The sequence below is a fragment of the Rhamphochromis longiceps genome, linkage group LG22 (genome assembly GCF_057381845.1).
Source record: "Rhamphochromis longiceps isolate RC_006_pf linkage group LG22, R_longiceps_female_GT1.1, whole genome shotgun sequence".
In the NCBI taxonomy this organism is placed as follows: domain Eukaryota; kingdom Metazoa; phylum Chordata; class Actinopteri; order Cichliformes; family Cichlidae; genus Rhamphochromis; species Rhamphochromis longiceps.
The window spans coordinates 672,665-692,081 of NC_140577.1; the positions used below are offsets into that span (position 1 = coordinate 672,665).

The 19,417-nt window shown below is 49.3% G+C and overlaps 1 protein-coding gene across 1 annotated transcript in view; it reads right to left on the reverse strand.

Moving 5' to 3' along the window:
- Positions 1–19,417, reverse strand: part of LOC146643012 (glutamate receptor ionotropic, kainate 5-like) — a 220,118-nt gene that overhangs the window by 64,856 nt on the left and 135,845 nt on the right. The window contains exon 3 of the mRNA XM_085395464.1: positions 10,896–11,054. Coding sequence (XP_085251590.1) covers positions 10,896–11,004 — 109 coding nt within the window. The 5' untranslated portion in view covers positions 11,005–11,054. The remainder of the gene's footprint in view (positions 1–10,895; positions 11,055–19,417) is intronic.

Below are 19,417 nucleotides of genomic sequence, written 5' to 3' on the forward strand. Positions count from 1 at the left end.
TTGCTGTCTCCTCTGTTTGTTTGTTTTTTGTTTGTTTGTTTTTTTTCTCCATACAGGTGACCCAGGAGTTCTTTTTTTTTTCTCTCTCTCTTCCCCCCCCTTCTCACCGTCTCTTCTCCCCTTTGGTTTTCTTTCTTTCTCTCATTCATTCCCCCTGTCCTATTTATAAAAAAAAAAAAAAAAAAGACAAAGGATGAACTGAAGCTCTGCCATCACGTGATGTCGCATACTGCTGTTTCTGATGTCATTTAGAAAAGAGAAAAAAAAAAAAAAAAGAAAAAAAAAAATTAATTGTAATTTGAAATCAATGGCTGATTAACTTGTTCTTGTTCTTTCAGCTCACCAAAGCAGATCACCTGCCTCCTCCTATCCCAGCATCCTCCTCTGTCACCCCACCCTCTGCATGTCCTCCTTCACTACATCCATCAACCTCCTCTGAGGTCTTCTCGTCTCCTCCTGTCTAGCAGCTCCATCATATCCACCCCTCCTCCTCCGCACATGCTCAGACCATCTCAGCCGCTCTGATTCTGAGCTGTCCCCCTGATTGACAGAGGATACATCAAACACCTTCTTGGTGGTCTGAGCTGGACTTCCAGTCATGCCTTAGCTCTTCCTGCCTCCCACAGCCCAACTCATCTTCTCCCTGAACTCTGAGCAACATGCTTCATCTTCCAACATTTCCTCCTCGCCTTCACTTACTTCCTCTTCGTGATGTCTAACGTCATCCTGCAGACTACCACGACACCACCTCACAGCCTCCTATTTTTCAGATTCCACCTTCTGCATAATATGTGGCCTACCTGCGCGCACCTTCCTCATCCATCACCTCCACCCTGCTCCTCCCTCTTCTTAAAGAGAGTGTTCATCACAAATGTTTCCTTTTTACAAAATCCAAACATTTCTCTAAAACACCCAACCCGAGCCAAGCCCTCCTCATCACCTCCGTTCCCTTCTCCTTCAGCCTCCCCCCTCTGAGGACACTCTCTGCCACTTCATCTTCATTCCTCTCTCTCCTCTAACATTCAGCCTGAGGTCTCCTCGGCCAGTTTTTGATGCGAGCTGGAAGGTTTTTTCTTTTCTGACGCGGGAGGACAACTACAGCACCAAATATGAGCTTACATTCTGACAGTCAGGACTATACTCGGCTGTTCAGGGGGAAGCCTGTATGTCAATGATACAAGTACCACCAGTCAAATCTCTCAACAGCTTCTATTTCAGTCTCTCTGGATTACACACTGGGTCCCATTGTTGACTGTCTCTAGCTGCACCATTAGCTCTGAAGCCACTGCTCTGCTGACGTCGCTGCCCATAAACTGTCCTGGTTGTGCTCAGAGGAACAGCTTAGGACTCAGAGAATGAAGCCTCACATGTAGGAACTGTGTCTGAGTGCAAAAGGTGCCCGGGGTGGATGGTGGGGCTCAGAGGCTTTCATAAAACTGCTGATTATGAGGAAAACATTTACACGGTGCGGGAAATGATTGGAGAGGAGACGGTGCAGCGGGCTAGGATATTTTGGTAAAAGGGGAACACGACAGATTCAGCATCAGCACACTGGCAACAGGATATTAATGAGCAATGTTTTCTCCAAATGCTAATAGAAAAGAATAATCCAATTAGATTTCCTTTGGAACGTATCTGCTGTTGCAATTTTCAGATTTGGTCGTCTGCATGCAGAATTGTTGCCGAGTTCTCTGTAAAGAAAGAGAGGAAATAAATGATCACTGGGTTTAGATGTCACACTCTGTTCTCCTCATGAACGCTTTCTAACCTGACAGTGAGGTTATCAGGTCGCTGCTCTGTAGATAAACAAACGTCCTCTTCATTCTTGGACATGCACGCTGCGCTTCAGTCCACGTCAGAGCTCAGAGGCTCAGAGTCTGAGCTGGTTAACTCTGCAGTGGTCTTTAAGTGCTGATGTCAGCTTCAGTCATGCTAACCAAGCAGCAAAACTGCAGTTCCTCTCACGTCCAGCAGAGGCAATAGTGAGTCGGCCCCCGCAGACCCCTGTGTTAATATTGTACAGCAGCGATAAACATGTTTACAGCAATGCTTCTGCTCTTTATTGACATCAGCCCTCATAGACATTAGCTTTACTTATTCTGTTTAAAGTTTAAACTATGAGGGAATTTGCAGATGGCGGTCTCAGTTATTATCATGACACAGCAGTCACAGCACAGTGACGTCCAGCAGGTAATAACTCCAGTTCTGAGTCGGGGGTCCTGCGCAGGTGAGGGAGGCCTGAGTGAGTGTAATCCAATCCCCTCTGCAGCCTCCCTGCCTCCTCCGTCCACAGCATCATTCAATTCAGTTTTATTTATACAGCTCCAAATCACAACAACAGTATTGTAAGGTAGACCCTACAATAATAGATACAGAGAAAACCCAACAATCATATGACCCCCTATGAGCACTTTGGCAACAGTGGGAAGGAAGAACTCCCTTTTAACAGGAAGAAACCTCTGGCAGAACCAGGCTCAGGGAGGGGCGGGGCCATCTGCTGCGACCAGTTGGGGTGAGAGAAGGAAGACAGGATAAAGACATGCTGTGGAAGAGAGACAGAGGTTAATAACAGATATGATTCAATGCAGAGAGGTCTGTTAATACATAGTGAGTGAAGAAGAAACCCCCAGTGCATCATGGGAATCCCCGGCAGCCTACATCTATTGCAGCATAACTAAGGGAGGATTCAGGGTCACCTGGTCCAGCCCTAACTATATGCTTTAGCAAAAAGGAGAGTTTGAAGCCTGATCTTGAAAGTAGAGATAGTGTCTGTCTCCTGAATCCAAACTGGAAGCTGGTTCCACGGGTTTCATCCCAGCGGTTAGATGGCAGCCATGCTGTGAGTGTGGCTAAAGTCATCTGTTATGGGAAGTTCTAAATGAAGACCAGAGTCCAGTTAGCACAACGAAGCAAGAAAAGAGAGAGAGCCACGAGCTGCTGTGCGTGCCGCCATCTTTTTTTTACCCGCCATACAGATGCAAACACCAGTGTCTGGCTTCCACAGGCTGACCGATACAGATGAGCCAACATTTTGTAAAGAGTCCACAGATCTTGCTTGGTCTCTCCAGCGGCTCAGACTACGTCACACAGCCTGAGAGCAGACTGCTGTCACCTCCATCTCTTCTGTGCAGAGCCACCCTCTCTTCACCTGAAGACACCAGGTGATCGAGTGTGCCGTCGCTCAGATCCCAGCTGCCTTCTCCTCGGTATAACCGGCACCATCCCATCGTCAACCGCATGACGATGCAGAAAAAAATAGATTTGATCCGTGTCCCTGTCAACAGGAAGTCGAGGGAAGCTGCAGCACTGACAGGAGCTGCAGTGAAGAAAACCATAGTTTCTATTTCCTGCTACAGCCCAGCCGCCGGCTGTGTGCGGTGACACCTGCCACGTTTATTCCTGCTGCGCCCTCCCACCTGACTCCTGAGCAGGCGTGCGTTAGGAGAGCGGGCAGGATGTGCACATAAACAGATGGGAATGTTGACACCGTGATCCGCTCATTTACTGTATGTCCAGAGGGCGAACGAGCCGCCGAGGTGCAGACCGCTGATGCTGAGGCCTGATGGGAAAACCACACGACACGGCGGTGTTCTCCAGGTTAAACACCGTTTCAGGATAACAAGGACCGAGTCCATCAAAGGGACAGCTCAGAGGGGCTGAGATGGTCTGAGCATGTGCGGGGGGATGATGACGAGGAGGTTCATGGCAGTGTGATCCACCGTTCCACACGAAGAGATTAAAAATCAAAGTGCTGCTGAGGCTCCGTAACGAGCAGGAAGCCTGTCCTGGATTTGATTTGTGTTTCGTAAATAATTAACAGCTCTCGAGGCGATTTATCGGGGAACACGAAGAGAGCCACATGGTTCGTGCTGACCGGTGCGATCTTCTTAGAGCCTTAGAGGCGACACCGTGAAGCTGAAAATCTAAAGACGAAGATACCTGCAGCGTCTTCTGATGGGAACAGCCATCCTCCTCCCACCTGCAGGGGCGTGTTGCACATAACCTGTTCTGCTTCAATGAGGCGAGCAGGTGAGCGCAGCGTCGAAGACTCCGGATCAGCGCAGCAGGCAGGAAGTCCAGCCTTCACCGCACACTCATTAGCTGGACAGGTGATCTGCCTGAGCTGAGCTCGGAGGGCTGGAGGGAGGGAAGATGAAGATGACACGTCTTCTTCATCAGCAGCACTCGGACACTGAGTTTGCCCAGTATGTGCCCCCCCCCCCACACACACACACACACACACACTGTGTGTGGTGCGCAGTCAGTTCCGTGTCTCCGGGTGTCTCCGGGTGTCTCCGGGTGTCTCCGGGTGCGAGGCGCTCCGAGCGTCGGTCGCCGTGTCCGGCTCTCGGCTCGTTGGCGGTTCCCCACACAGTGAGGCAGATGAGCAGAATCATTATTGTCATTAAGATTAAAGCAGGCGAGGGAGCGGTTCACTCACATTCACACACTTTCTCCTCAGCGTGAGCTCTTACATCTGCTCGCTCACAGAGTCACTGTCATCTCATGATTACAACCGATTATCTCTAATTAGGATTTATCACCTTGTAATCCCGACTCTGTAGATTATTCTTATGATTTACTGTCTGATAATCACAGCTCACCGTCTCATAGCCAGAACTTATCGTCTGGTGATTCTGACTTTATGGCACATCTCCTCATCACCAAGAGATAAGACTTCATAACAGTGAGACCAAAATCATCACCACGGCACTTATTCTTAACATTTATTGCATTAGAGAAGTAAAACTGGGGCCATGTGATTGTGTGATAAGTGCCTGTATATTGTGAGTAGCAGAGCAGAGCGCGGCGCTGTTCAGAGGATGAGCCTGATTACACAGGCTGCTCTCGCTCACCGCTCACCCCGCGGGCCTCGGCGAGGTCGAGCATCAGAAGTCAGCTGCAGAGACAGCAGAGTGTTTCTAAAAGCCCAAGAGTTCAATAACTTCTGACCTGTTGTTGCCATTGGAGGTAATCAGGGAAATTCCTAATCCGAGTATGGAAGCAACAGGCTGACATTAGCATTCCTGGAGCTGGTAGTGTGACTAATGAGGTCCAAGTCCAGGGTTACAGCCCGGCCTCGGTGCTCAGCCTCCTTTTATAACCGTTTTACACTCACAGCTTGACACAGAAAAACATTTCTCTGAACTGAAACGTGCTTTCTGGGAATTTATCTGTTTAGCATGTGGCTAAAACAAAGCCGACTCCAGCCAGGTCCAGGTTAAAGGTCAAAGAGTATTTGAGCTCAAAATGATTGTTTTCCGCACGTTTTCAGAGTGAAATGAATGGAAGGAACCAGTCAGCACTGTGCTGCGTTGTGTATGCAGGGTAACGTGCTCGTTTGTTCGTTTGGGATGAACGTATTCTCTGTGCTCCCCGTCTGTGTTTTCTGTGAATTACTTCCTGACAGCCTCGTTCACCACCTCCGAGCCGCACTCAGATTTAATAGCAAATTATGCTGTTTCAACTGCACTCGTTACCCCGGCGGTGCGGGAACGCCTTCGCTCCCGTCTTGCTGCCCGCCGGTACACAGGCGTCATCCTGTATTTATGAAACGAGGCCGCCACGCTGTGCGTTTCGTCTAACCTGAGACGTGACGGTAAAAGTCCTTTTATTGAGGCAAAAAGAGCTCTGCAGACTGATCTTATTCAGCCCCGGAGGTGGTGTACCTTCACTAAAAATTGACAAATAGGTTTTCTTGTCACTTCCCACCTCTGAGCTCCGTGTAGTTGACATTATTTGATATGAGTGCGGAAGCGTGGACTCCGGGGGCCGCGGTAGGTCGACAGACGAGACAAGGCAGAAGGAAGAATCAACACAACCGATCACAGCACTGCTGCGATCCTCTGGTGGCAAACAAGACGCTCACGTTATTCAATATACACCGAGTGGGTTTGTGTTTCTACCGACATATCGATTCTTTTCCCACCCTGGTGGCTTAAAATTTGGTTTCTTTAGTGAGCTGTGATGTGGCGGGAAAAATAGCCCCGGAGAAAAGATCTTGTCAGAGCCAAACAAAGAGTTCGAGCTGACGTCTGTTATTTCTGTCTCTCAGGCTCCATCGATTTTCAAAAACCTGGTGATTTGGCTGCAGGGTGATTATCAGTGATTACAGTCCGACAGGTCCTGGACAGATTTAGATCAATTTGTTTGACAGACTCGTGTTCATGTGGAGGGGAGTGTAAATGTGCCTCAGACATGGGAAAAGTACTCTACGGCATCCAAAATGCTCACGTTCCCAGTGCTGTGATTCACAGTAGCTTCATGCAAGCTGCAGGAAAGCCTGACCCTTCACCCCGCAGGTCCGAAGAGTCTACACCACCTTCTGGTCTGAAGGCTTCTGTGACATAAACTGTGAAGGTTTTACGTTTCAGTCCTGTTTGTGGATTTTACAGACTGCGTCGAGTGCAAGACAAGAAAGTGAAACACAAAGGCCAAACAGGAAAATCAAACAAAGGCACGGAGGCCTGGGAATATATGGAAACAGCTGCTCTGATAAAGACTAAAGAGGAGAGAGACTCCCGTGGTTTCAGAGACTTCCTGTTTCTGTAATGAAATGTAATTCACACATGCAAATCAGTTCATAACTCTCGTGTAATGTCTGTGGATTCTTGGTGAATATTCAGTCTCTTCATTAAAAGGAAATTCACAGCTGTTTGTTTCTTTGGACGTGAGCAAACTTACAAACCAGGCATCGATGCAGCTGTTTTTTAAAGCACACATTTTCCTGCACAGTTCAGCTGTTTGTGCTCTCTGTGGAAGAACGTCCACGCGCTGCTGTCCAGGTCAGCAGGATGTTGTCCAGGTGTGGACGTCAGACAGACCTGACGGACATGTCTTTGGCTGAAGGTACAACATTTATATTCAGCTTGGATTCCCCTTCAAAGTGAGACATTTGCCTTTTAAATAAAAAGTGACACCTTAAGTGAAGAAATAAGAGCTGCCCAAAGTGTGAAAAATGTACTTTGAGTTCATTTTTCAAAAATAAATCTGCAGTGACAAACTACCTTTTACACCGGCGCCGCTGTAGTTTCCAGATATTTAATGATGAGCATAAGCTAATGATTGCTTCAGAAAGACTGATAGCACAGGCTGAAATAATTCATGGCAATCTTTAGCAGAAGGACACTGATGCTGCTGAATTGTTAAAATCCTTCACTGCAATATTTATGCTTCCCGCTCGGATCTCAATCCTGCGAGAGGAGGAAGTATCTGCATGATGATGTCACTTAGATTTATCTCCGTGCTCGTTTAAATATGAAACGCTGTAAGTCGTCCTTCCGCACCAGGAACAGCTGCGGATGCTGAAACCCACCACAAGCTGCAGTCCCACCAATGTCCACTAGAGGACAGCACCAATGTACATTTCATCAGCGCTTATAGTTTTGCATTATTAGGGGCGTGGCCTCTTTGACTGGGAGGCGGCTGGAGCTGCTAGCTATCTGCTAGCTGAGCTGGACGTCTGGGCCGTGTTTGGGCTGTTGGAGAGTTTGTAACGACATCATGTGACCGCTGTGAGGTCACTGTACTAACAGAGCGTGCACTCTGGTTTTGTTGAGTGAAAGTCGAGATGATTGGATGTTGCTGAGCACCAATGAGCAGGTACTCTGTGTCTGCGTGATACGGCGCGCTAACCAAAGCAGCTAACATTACCTGAAGTTTGAGCATGCTAACAGCTGACTAAAACAACAAGTTGTAGAAGCTGAAATGCTTAAGGTGAGACAAAAGGAGCCGTCACACAGCCGAGGACGATGGTGGACATCCTCGATGAGACGGTGCTAATGTAAAGCAACCGTGTGGAGCTGTAGCGCTCCAGCAAACAGCGAGATCGTTTCCACGGTACTAAACACGCTTTTATTTGCCATAATAACTGGCTGTGTTTCAGATGCCCGTCGATGCTTCATCTTTATCTACAGTGAAGCGCTGCTATCTGAACCAACAGCTCTCTGACTGCAGTGATAACGTTGACGCCTCTCCTCTGATCTTTATTGACCCGTGAGCTGCCGTGGCGACTCGGTCGGAGACCTGCAGCACGAAGTCAGAGTTCCTCTAATTACCGACGCAGTCTCCGTCTCATCTGGGTCGTCTCTCTGCGTGACGACGAATCGGCTCGTATCTGATTGATAATCGGAGCAGAGTCATGCGGTGCGATTGCTGTTTGTGGAACGCGGCGCTCGTAATTACTTTCACTGAGGTTTGTTTGCACAGATCAAAGATGAACTCGTTTCCCTCAGATGCAAATGTCCTTCGTGTGTTAGAAGAGCGTCCTCGTGCTCAGGGTGGTGTTCAGGTCAGGAAACAGCTGCTCACAGACAATAAAAACACAAAACCATGAAAATAATCACATCAATCACTGAAGCACAGTATTGTGACTGTACTCTGTGGCTGCAGGACAGCAAACACATTTAAAACCTTTATTTCTGGAGTTTTCTTTAAAATGAAAGTATCGTAAAACAGTGGTTTCCCCCTCTCTACATAGAAACTTTGGAGACTTTGTTTTTATGTGTTCGAGGAAATATCCCAAACAAATCCGGAGTCCCGTGACGTGTACAGACTCTTCTTCACTCCCATCCTCCTCCTCAGGTGAGCTCATTCATTTTTTGGAAACACACGGCGTGTTTTTATGTCTCTCCCATGGTGAACCTTTCCTCGTGTCCCTGACAGCGGCGTGCGTCTGTGCAGAGTAAGAGGACGCAGATCTGTTCCCAGCCTGATTCTCAGCATCGCAGCTGATGTTTCAGCCTCCAGCATCTGTCGCAGGACAAACCGAGCATGCGTTTGACTGCTGACGGTTTGCCATCATGAGCTCAGTCTTTGGATTACCAAAACACTTTCCTGCGGTCCTTTTCATTTCCCGACCACAGAATCAGGAGCCCTGAAAATCTGGTTACAGAGTGGAGTGTTGGAGTGGAACTGAATGAGATTTTCCAGCAGCTGAAGAGAGAAGTGCAGCAGAAAGGAAACATTCACTCACCTGAGATGGTCAGAAACAAACCGTGTGATGCTCTGTCAGTACGCAGGCTTTTCTTGCTACCAGTTAAAAAGCAGTGGTCAGAGAAATGCTTTGCTCAAAGGCAGCTGATCAGTACAAAACTGTGCTGAGAAAAACAGCAACTTTACCTCTTTTCTGAAACTCGTGTGCACACGGCGAGCCTGAAGACACGGTATCGATCCACGCTGTGAGGTAGTCATGTAGGACAGGCTGCCGAGGCTCAGCTGTGGTCTGGGAGCCAGAGAGCGACCAATGAGGCTCCACACCTGCATCTGCAGGTCAAAGGTCAAGGCTTTTGCTGCTTTTACTGAACTCCAGGCCAGAAGGAAACGAGAGCTTCCTTTTGTGTGTGTCAGATATAAGTGTGTGTGCGCATCAGTCAGCTGGTATTAACAGTGACACAGTGAAAGGTGAACCATTGGTTGCCATGGTAACCTCGGTTTAGGCATCTGCTGGTTTTGTTGAAGCCCCGCGAGATAAAAAAGGAGCAGGGATTTGAACTCGAGGGTGAGAGATGAGCAGGGAGAAAATCCTTATCGGCTGAACTCGCACTTGCAGCTTTAAGTCTCTGCTGTTACTCGAGTTAATCTTCCTCCGCGGGACGAGCAGCGAGGGGTGCTGACAGCAGAGCGGTGCCCGGGCCTCGCCGTGGATCACGGAGACGCTCCCCGATCCAGTTTCCTCTCGGTTTAGTTCTCCCTTACAAATGAAGAAACCCAGGACGGACACGAGGAGATGCGCAGAGCGAGCGGGAACAAAGGGAGGCCTCGAGGGGCTCGTAACAAGACAAACACAGCAAAGGGATCGTGCGAGAGGAATCAAGATGGCAAACAGACGGCGGTGGGAGGCGAGAGGAGAAACGAGAGCAGAGGAGCGCTCACACGGAGGAGATGCTGCTCATCCTTCACCGCGTTCTGTGGAAAGAACGAACACAATGCACGTGCTCGAGTTTCGTTCCCACAGAAAATACCGCTGCTTCATTTCTGTCACTCATGTGTCACACACTGGCTCCCTGCAGTCTGCCAGTATTTCTCTCTGAGCAGACTGCAGCTGCAGTGTTTCCCATTTACAGCTTCTTAAACACGCAAAAATTACCGAGTCACTGAAATGCGAGGTTAAACCTGTCGCAGCGTTTACATCTCGCTCTGTTTGTGGCTCGAGATCAGTGAGCGTGAGCCTGCAAAAGAAAGGTGCACATCACATCCAGCAATAAACACCGATAAGAAGTGAGTGCAGCGAAAGTTCACGATCTTGTTTTCATAACTGAAATCCAAATGTGACCGACCGTCATGAAACCCAGCGTTGATGGTGTGGAGTGGGTGGAGTTCTGTAAATGAACCAGGCTGAACAGTGAAGGTGCAGCGAGCTCACTTTAACTAAGAGCCAATCCCATGCACGTCCTCTCACTTGACGTCCCGCTCGACTCGACGGTGCAAAAACTTTTAGTGTTTGGACGAAAGCTCCTGTTTGGTGGACAGCAGAGAGGAACCTCTGCTTTCACCTGTCAGCAGGTGAAAGCAGAGCCTGACGGTCCTGTTAGAGCAGCTTTGAGCTCCACATGGATCAGAATCAGCTGTGCTGAGCACGTATGGAAGTGCACATGCAAGGAACTTCTTTTCTCTGTGCTTAACAGGACAGACAGCAGTGACAGTAGCAACATGGCACAGACACACACAGCACATTCATACTCATGTGTGTGAAGATGCTGAGATACATTATGGATGAAATAAGGTGATAAATCAGTGACATGCTGGCCTGTATACAGCTGTACGTACAGCACACTCAGACTCAGGCCGGGTGGATGTGTGAGTGCAGACTTTTACGGATCTGTCTGTGGGAGTGTCGGGGTCAGTGCACACCGAGACGGAGCAAGTGGGATTCAAACACGCGTGACGTCACTCACCCATGCGGACGGCAGAGAGGGTGTTGGCCTGGCTGAAGGAGAGCGGCGCCATGGTCAGCAGCGAGGCGACGGTGTAAATCGACAGCAGCAGTGCTGGCAGAGCCGGCATCTTCCACCGCTCCTCATGGAGAATGGTCTGCTGGCTGCCTGTACCGCCACCTGCAGGACAGGAGGACAGGTGAGATCCAACAACTCAGTTCACACGTTTCACACGTTCAGCAGCACAGACTTCAGCAGGAAATCCTGCATGTGACGGTTGCACAGCACATCCACACTGACACAGTTACAGCCCCCTGCACTGCTGTACGGCCCCGAGGACGCTGCTCTTCAACGGGGAGGCAGCAGTTTAGAAATAATCAGAGGAAACAGAGTCAAAGGAAACAGAGTCGGAGGAAACAGTCAGAGGAAACAGTGTCAGAGGAAACAGTCAGAGGAAACAGTGTCAGAGGAAACAGAGTCAGAGGAAATAGTCAGAGGAAACAGTGTCAGAAGAAACAGAGTAGGAGGAAACAGAGTCGGAGGAAACAGAGTCGGAGGAAACAGAGTCGGAGGAAACAGAGTCGGAGGAAACAGAGTCAGAGGAAACAGTCAGAGGAAAGAGTGTCAGAGGAAACAGAGTCGGAGGAAACAGAGTCAGAGAAAACAGAGTCGGAGGAAACAGTCAGAGGAAACAGTGTCAGAGGAAACAGAGTCAGAAGAAACAGAGTCGGAGGAAACAGAGTCGGAGGAAACAGTCAGAGGAAACAGAGTCAGAGGAAACAGAGTCGGAGGAAACAGTCAGAGGAAACAGAGTCAGAGGAAACAGTCAGAGGAAAGAGTGTCAGAGGAAACAGAGTCGGAGGAAACAGAGTCAGAGAAAACAGAGTCGGAGGAAACAGTCAGAGGAAACAGTGTCAGAGGAAACAGAGTCAGAAGAAACAGAGTCGGAGGAAACAGAGTCGGAGGAAACAGTCAGAGGAAACAGAGTCAGAGGAAACAGAGTCAGAGAAAACAGAGTCGGAGGAAACAGTCAGAGGAAACAGTGTCAGAGGAAACAGTGTCAGAAGAAACAGAGTCGGAGGAAACAGAGTCGGAGGAAACAGAGTCGGAGGAAACAGAGTCGGAGGAAACAGAGTCAGAGGAAACAGTGTCAGAGGAAACAGTCAGAGGAAACAGTGTCAGAGGAAACAGAGTCGGAGGAAACAGTGTCAGAGGAAACAGAGTCAGAAGAAACAGAGTCAGAGGAAATAGTCAGAGGAAACAGTGTCAGAGGAAACAGAGTCGGAGGAAACAGAGTCGGAGGAAACAGAGTCGGAGGAAACAGAGTCAGAGGAAACAGTCAGAGGAAACAGTGTCAGAGGAAACAGAGTCAGAGGAAACAGTCAGAGGAAACAGTGTCAGAGGAAACAGAGTCAGAGGAAACAGTGTCAGAAGAAACAGAGTCGGAGGAAACAGAGTCGGAGGAAACAGAGTCGGAGGAAACAGAGTCAGAGGAAACAGTCAGAGGAAACAGTGTCAGAGGAAACAGTGTCAGAGGAAACAGTCAGAGGAAACAGTGTCAGAGGAAACAGAGTCGGAGGAAACAGTGTCAGAGGAAACAGTCAGAGGAAACAGTGTCAGAGGAAACAGAGTCGGAGGAAACAGAGTCGGAGGAAACAGTGTCAGAGGAAACAGAGTCGGAGGAAACAGTGTCAGAGGAAACAGATTCGGAGGAAACAGAGTCAGAGGAAAAGAGGAAACAGAGTCGGAGGAAACAGAGTCAGAGGAAAAGAGGAAACAGAGTCGGAGGAAACAGAGTCAGAGGAAACAGAGTCGGAGGAAACATAGTCAGAGGAAAAGAGGAAACAGAGTCGGAGGAAACAGAGTCAGAGGAAAAGAGGAAACAGAGTCGGAGGAAACAGAGTCAGAGGAAACAGAGTCGGAGGAAACAGAGTCAGAGGAAAAGAGGAAACAGAGTCGGAGGAAACAGTGTCAGAGGAAACAGAGTCGGAGGAAACAGTGTCAGAGGAAACAGATTCGGAGGAAACAGAGTCAGAGGAAAAGAGGAAACAGAGTCAGAGGAAACAGAGTCAGAGGAAACAGAGTCAGAGGAAACAGAGTCGGAGGAAACAAAGTCAGAGGAAACAGAGTCAGAGGAAACAGAGTCGGAGGAAACAGTCAGAGGAAACAGAGTCAGAGGAAACAGAGTCGGAGGAAACAGAGTCAGAGGAAACAGTGTCAGAGGAAACAGAGTCAGAGGAAACAGAGTCGGAGGAAACAGAGTCGGAGGAAACAGAGTCAGAGGAAACAGTGTCAGAGGAAACAGAGTCAGAGGAAACAGAGTCGGAGGAAACAGAGTCAGAGGAAACAGAGTCGGAGGAAACACACACACACACACACACACACACACACACACACACACACACACACACTCTGTGTTGATGAGTTCAGTTCTGTCTCCCCAGCACCATCAGCACCATCAGCACCGTCCGAGCTGCTCACAGGCCAAACATCTACAGACTCGACCCAGAAACACTGAGACTGAACCCGATGTTAAATATCAAACCTGACAACGTTTTAAACACATGCCCTCGTTCTGATGTCGACCTCGTTCTGAGGAGGTCCTGTCCTAAATCCTTTCACCGCTGCCATGATGGGCCACCGCAGTGTAATCAACAGTACATTCATTTCTATATCTCAGTAAATCATGTTCAGCTCTGCGTGACTCACAGTCAAAGTGAGTCACTTTTTAATGCACAGGTAAAATACACAATCTGTACTTTTTATAAATATTCCTAACTCCTTCCAGTACCCTGCTTTGTCTGCACACTACAACCTGGGTTTGCCATTTTTATCAGCAATATAAAATATTAATATTAATAATATTATATAATATTAATAACTGTACAGTACTCTGTTTTTCTAACTATCGTCCATGATATAAATATTTATTTCTGTAAAAGTTTCTGTTCTGTTTGTATATGTGTTTTCTTCTTATTCTATTGGCTGGGAAGATCTGCACATGCCGGCCACTAAAGGATTGGTCGCAGGAGCTTCAGCCACGACCACCTTCAGCTTCAGCACCATTTCTGAGCAGTTTATATCCTGTACAAGGATGAGCCAGAAACACACGAGCAGCTGGACTCCCATTCTGACCCTGGTTTGTCGTAGTTCACAGACAGCGCTGTGCTGTCACAGCTCAGTGTGACTGACGGTCACATTAGTTAATAATAAAACAACGGGCTGGCTTTCTTTGTTTCAGCATCTCCAACTAAATCGTACACAGAGGTGAGCAGCGTCTCTGAGCCGCTTCACCTCCTCCGGTCGTTTCGATATTCCCCCTGTGACGCCTGCTGTGGTGGTGGGTGGAGCTCAGACACCATCGCTCAAGCAAGCATTTTAAACAAGGATGATTTCACTGTAGAGCTCCTGCGGCCGCCTGATAAATGATTCCTTTTAAAATGCTAAAAACCATCCCCACCACTGCATACAGATGTTTAGCAGGCTGTCAGAGTGCAACCACACAACAGGCAACCGTCCACGCTGAAGGGGCGTGTCAGAACCACGCTTTGGTTCTGCTGTGATTCACCGTGGGAGGTTCTGCACCACAGCCCACCCACCTGCTGCTCCAGTGGTTTGTTTGGAAGGGCAACCAATCAAGGTGAAATGTCTTGAAGGGGGCGGAGCTAAAAAAGACAATAACTTGGTGTCAGACACATGGGGATTATTCTGAACAGTGACTCATGCAAAGCTGCTCCAGTAGAGCTGATATGGCGGCTCCTGGAGAGAATCTGACGGAGAACAGGACGAACAGAAGGTTTAAGAAAGGAGCTGAAAGTGTGGAGGAAACAGCAAGGACACGAACAACGAGGGAATATAAGGCGACAGTGTGAGCGACAGTAAACTGGGCAGACGGAGACGTGATGGTGAGATGAGACAGGAAACGAGGAGCAGCCGCAGGCACAAATAAACACATGATGACAACAATTAATTAGGATCTTTCCTACAGGAAGTGCTATCATGTCAGCCGGAGAGCAGAGCCAAGCGGGACCCCGCTGGTACGAGCCGCCACCGCAGTTCACTGCAGCAGCTCGGAGGCTAATCACAGCCGCAACTCTATTAGCTGCCTTCAGTGCCGTCTCATTTCACTGTGGAGGCATTTAGCCGACACTCATTCGAGGCGACTTACAGCGAGTGCAGCAAAGCGCGAGGCTTTAAAGCCCGGCTTCATCGAGTGAAGATGGCGAGGGTCAGAGCGTCGGCAATCACACGCTGGCAAATATTCCCGAGGACGTGTGAGATGAGGTCTGAATGCCCGGCACAAAGCGGCCGAGGATCAGAGGTGACAGGACAGAACGAGGCAGACAGACAGGAAGTGCCAGGTCATGTGATCAGCCTGAGTGAGAGCGTGCCGCCTGCACAAAGTAAGGTTCAAAATTTCGCCGCCAGTGACATCATAACAGGAAATAAACCCACCTGGTAACAGACCCATCAGCCACTCAGCGAGCACAGTTTCATGGATTATCTGCAGCGCTGTCACAGGCAGCGTGTACCGCGCGGGCACTCACAGGGGCAGTGCACACCGAGACGGAGCAATGACGGAGTCGATGACTGGCTGAAGCGCGACCAGCTGTCCAAAGCTGATGAGTCGGGCTTGAGACGGTTTCTGCTGTAGCGGGCTTCATCTGAAGCTGCTGTTAGTGCCGACTCAGCAGATGTTCCAGTTCCTGTTCTCCACTGGGAAATGCCTGTGAGTGCACATTAAATAGTTGAGGAATTAAAGGAGCTGGGAAATATCAGCCTGTTTAGGAAAGGTGGTGTTAATGTGGTAGAACAGCCCGACGCCACACGTCAGCAGCAGCCAGTGCTCTTTGTTCACCGGACAACAGAAAACCTTAAAAACAGCTCCAGAGGTTTAGCTCAGCGGGACCGTTTAGCTCGACGGACCGCTTCCACGACACGAAGCCGCTTTCAAACACAAAAGGTTGGACAAAACACCTTTTAATCTTCAGAAATCCAAACCTCCCCCTCCCCATCCGCTGCTCGGACATCACAGCGACGCCTTAAAGGTTAGACTGCACTGTGGCCACTGTTAGCTCAGTGCTAGACCTGTGTACGTAATGTACCACAGCGATGGGGGTGTTTGACACAGCAGAGGGCCTCAGAGGGAGGTGCTTGGGGTGGATGGTGGGCAGGTGGTTAGATATAAATAGCCTTTCTGTTTGCCTCACACTCACATCTGCTCTCACGCTGACGGGCCGCGAGGCTTCCAGATATGAAGGACGGTGCCTCCTCCACCTTTTCTCTGATGCAATAAAAGAGGAAAACCAAGGCCCCCACCCAACAGGAGCGGAGCGTTCCCTGTAAAGCATCCTGTTTGTCTGGTAATGGCCCTTAATGCTCACCTAAATATAGGATATTAGCTTTCTCTGCCTTCAGGGGATAAGGAGATTTTGTTTAGCAGTGGCATCATGAAGAGTGTTGCTGACTCAAAACACTATAATGACATGGTAATCCTCTCATTCAGCCGCTGACACGCGGCACATTTCTGCCTTCAGACGACAGCGGGGAGGTTTGATTCCTGCACGTAAAGCCGTCCTTCTGAAAAGTGGCGCTCTGCAGCAGATCCAGCGACAGGAAACGAGGAGACGAGCCGGGCGACACGCTGCGTCTGTTTTTAGCCTGTTTGCCGGCGCAAAGCTCCAATTAGAACTTCAGTAAACATTTTCTATGGTGGTCAGCATGCCGGCTCGGTTTTAATCAAAGCTTTGAAACAGAGAGCAGAGGAAAAAGGAGCTTTTCATTCAGACGCCCAGAGTTACAGGCGGCTGTGTAATGCATGGATTTATTTCTCAGAGCGTTTCAAAGGCCGTCTCCTAACGAGGCAGCTGCTTTGTTAGGAGACGGCCTCTGAAACGCTTCTTGTTCAGCGTTCGATCGAGTCGAGTCTGAAACCTGCAGCCTCTCGCACATTTCGGCGACAGCGTCAGCTTCGTTCCACTGCTGACCGAACAATGGACAAAAACCCCGTTGTGGTAAATGCGATGCTCAGCTTCATCCTACATGGTGGGCGTCATACGGCCAAACCCAACCTCACGTAAAACTGGACTTCCTGTCAGAATCCCTCAGATATCTGCATCAGAGAGGAAGAAGAGCAGCTTCAACGTCTCTGTTATTTTAAAGAAACGCTGCTGAGGTAAGCGTGGCAGCATTTTTACTCATTCAAAGAACTCAACACATATACACACAACTCTGTACTCGCTATACAAGAAGGAGACGAGAAAACATGAACTTAACATCATTATCAACAGGAAAAGCTGTAAAACCTGTAAAAGGTCAATTTCAGCTGGTGCCAATCTGGCTCCTGGATGGTGGTGGTATCATCCTGCTCTCTGGTCAGATTTGAGGGGAGGATTATTCAAAGAGAGGAACTCAAAGAAAACCACGGTTCAGCTTCCAGCAGTGGCTCTGCTTCAGGATCAGCCTGTCAAGCGTGGAAACAGAGGCGAGGCGAGGACAGCGTCACACGACGCTGTCTATTAGCAGGTCCCATTAGTCAACGTGAGCACTGAAGGCAGGATGAAGAGCCTTTAAACTGAGGAAACGCCCTTACAGCTTCAACAGCCTGCTCGCTTCAGCTTCAGCTGCCGCCTGTGCAGACAGAAGCTCCTCCCACTCCAGGAAGTCACATATGAGCAACAATTAGGTAAGAAATGAACTTAATCTATCACATAAATAAATAAAACAGGCCGTCAGAAACTACATTTAGAGTCGAGTCCCGTGCCCTTCCTGCACTGCATCATACTCAGGTTTCATCGTACGTCCACAGGCTCCGCCTCCTCCGGTTTAGACTGGTTGGGTGGTTGGGAGGCTGCGTTGCTCCGGCGTCATCAGTCAGTCAGATGTGCATTTGCATTAAAAGACCCCAACATGGACCCGCACTGATGAATAAACACGAGCAAGTCCAGGGACGGCTCAAGGCCGTATGAGCGCCTCCTCCTCATCTCACACCTCATTGGCTGAGCAGACGCTGAATGAGAGATGATTCGAGACAGGAAGGAGAGCGTGAGTCGGGGCTGATGGGAAGAAGAACAGTGGAGAGTTCAGTTTCCTGGCAGGTGACGGCTCTGATCCGTTCTCTCATTACCTCAAGCTCATCGCTCAGCCGAAGAACAGAAAGAGGAATCCGTCTTGGTGGTACCGTCACCGACAGACTTATCGACGGCTCGAAGCTTTCAGCACACATTATTCATCAGATAATTTAGAAGCAGCAGTGGGGGGTATCGACCTTGGAAAACAGCGAGTCGGGAGGCGAGGAAAACGTCTCCGCAGACGTTAAAGTTTCAGTAAAGTTTGCCGCTCGTCCTCATCATCAGGTCCCCGTGTTGTTGTACCTGTCAGAGCGTTGCCTCCTGCTCTAGGCCCGTCCCTCGAATGGTCAGAGCACTTCCACAGGTGAAACTGTGGAAGTTTCCACAGGTGTTTTGGACCCACTGTGTCCTCTTATTGACTGAAGCAAGGCGGTACGGACGCGTTCATCTGAGCTCCTGCTGCAAACTCAGCATGGTCAAAAACAGATGGACCCTCTCCAAGTTACATCAGGGTAGCTGTGGCGTCTGTGACAGGGAGCAGGGCGGAGCCTGGGAGGGTCACCGTGGTAACATGTGCGAGCTCCTTCACAAAAGCACAACCTGCTCATCACAGCTTCACGTCTTTACTCCAAATCTTGGCCGATCACCCTGTGACCCTCCTGTGTGAAACATCATCAGCTCACTGCATCCAGCTGCTGATGCTGACTGTGCACACGAACGCCTCACCCTTTGCTCGTGTGTTCGTGCAAAACCTCACGCACAGATGAAGAGCTGATCTGCAGGAGAAAACGCTGACTCCACATTCAGTACAGCGTGTGGTCACAGTAAACTCTTTCTCCCACGTCGCCTCCAATAACCTGCAGTCCTCAGCAGGAGGCGAGCGCACCGAGGAGACGCTGGAAACTCTCACTTTAAATGTCAAGCGGAATAAAGCCGATAAACCTGCTGACATTTGTCTCGCCGAGACTCGAGCTCGATCTGTAACTGAGCTCAGACACAAGCTAGTCAAACACAAACAGAACTCCACCGCCTCCACCCGAGGAGCCCAGCACGCCACACGCATTCACCTGTGGACGCCGGCGGCGGGAGTTATAGGTGACGGAGGGGCCGCTTCGCTTGCTGTCACGCTAAAATGATGGTGAGGTAATTTAAAGAGGCTGCGTGTGAGGGGGAAACATATTTCTGAGGAAACAGGACAGGCAGGGCGGTGCTGACGGATGGTGGAGGGATGGAGACGTGAACGAAATACTGCAGCGAGACAAGCTGCTGTAATTCGAGGCTTTTCTCCCCTGCAAAGATAAAGATGTGCACATGTTAGGAACGTGTCAGCTGTTGTGTGGGAACAAATTACTCTTCCACTTGTTTCTCGTCTTGTTTTTGAATGCGACGCAGGATCCGCGAAACCCCGGGGCCTTCGTGATCAGCAGCAGGTACACGAACGTCCTCATTAAAGGGAAAACACATGCAGACAAT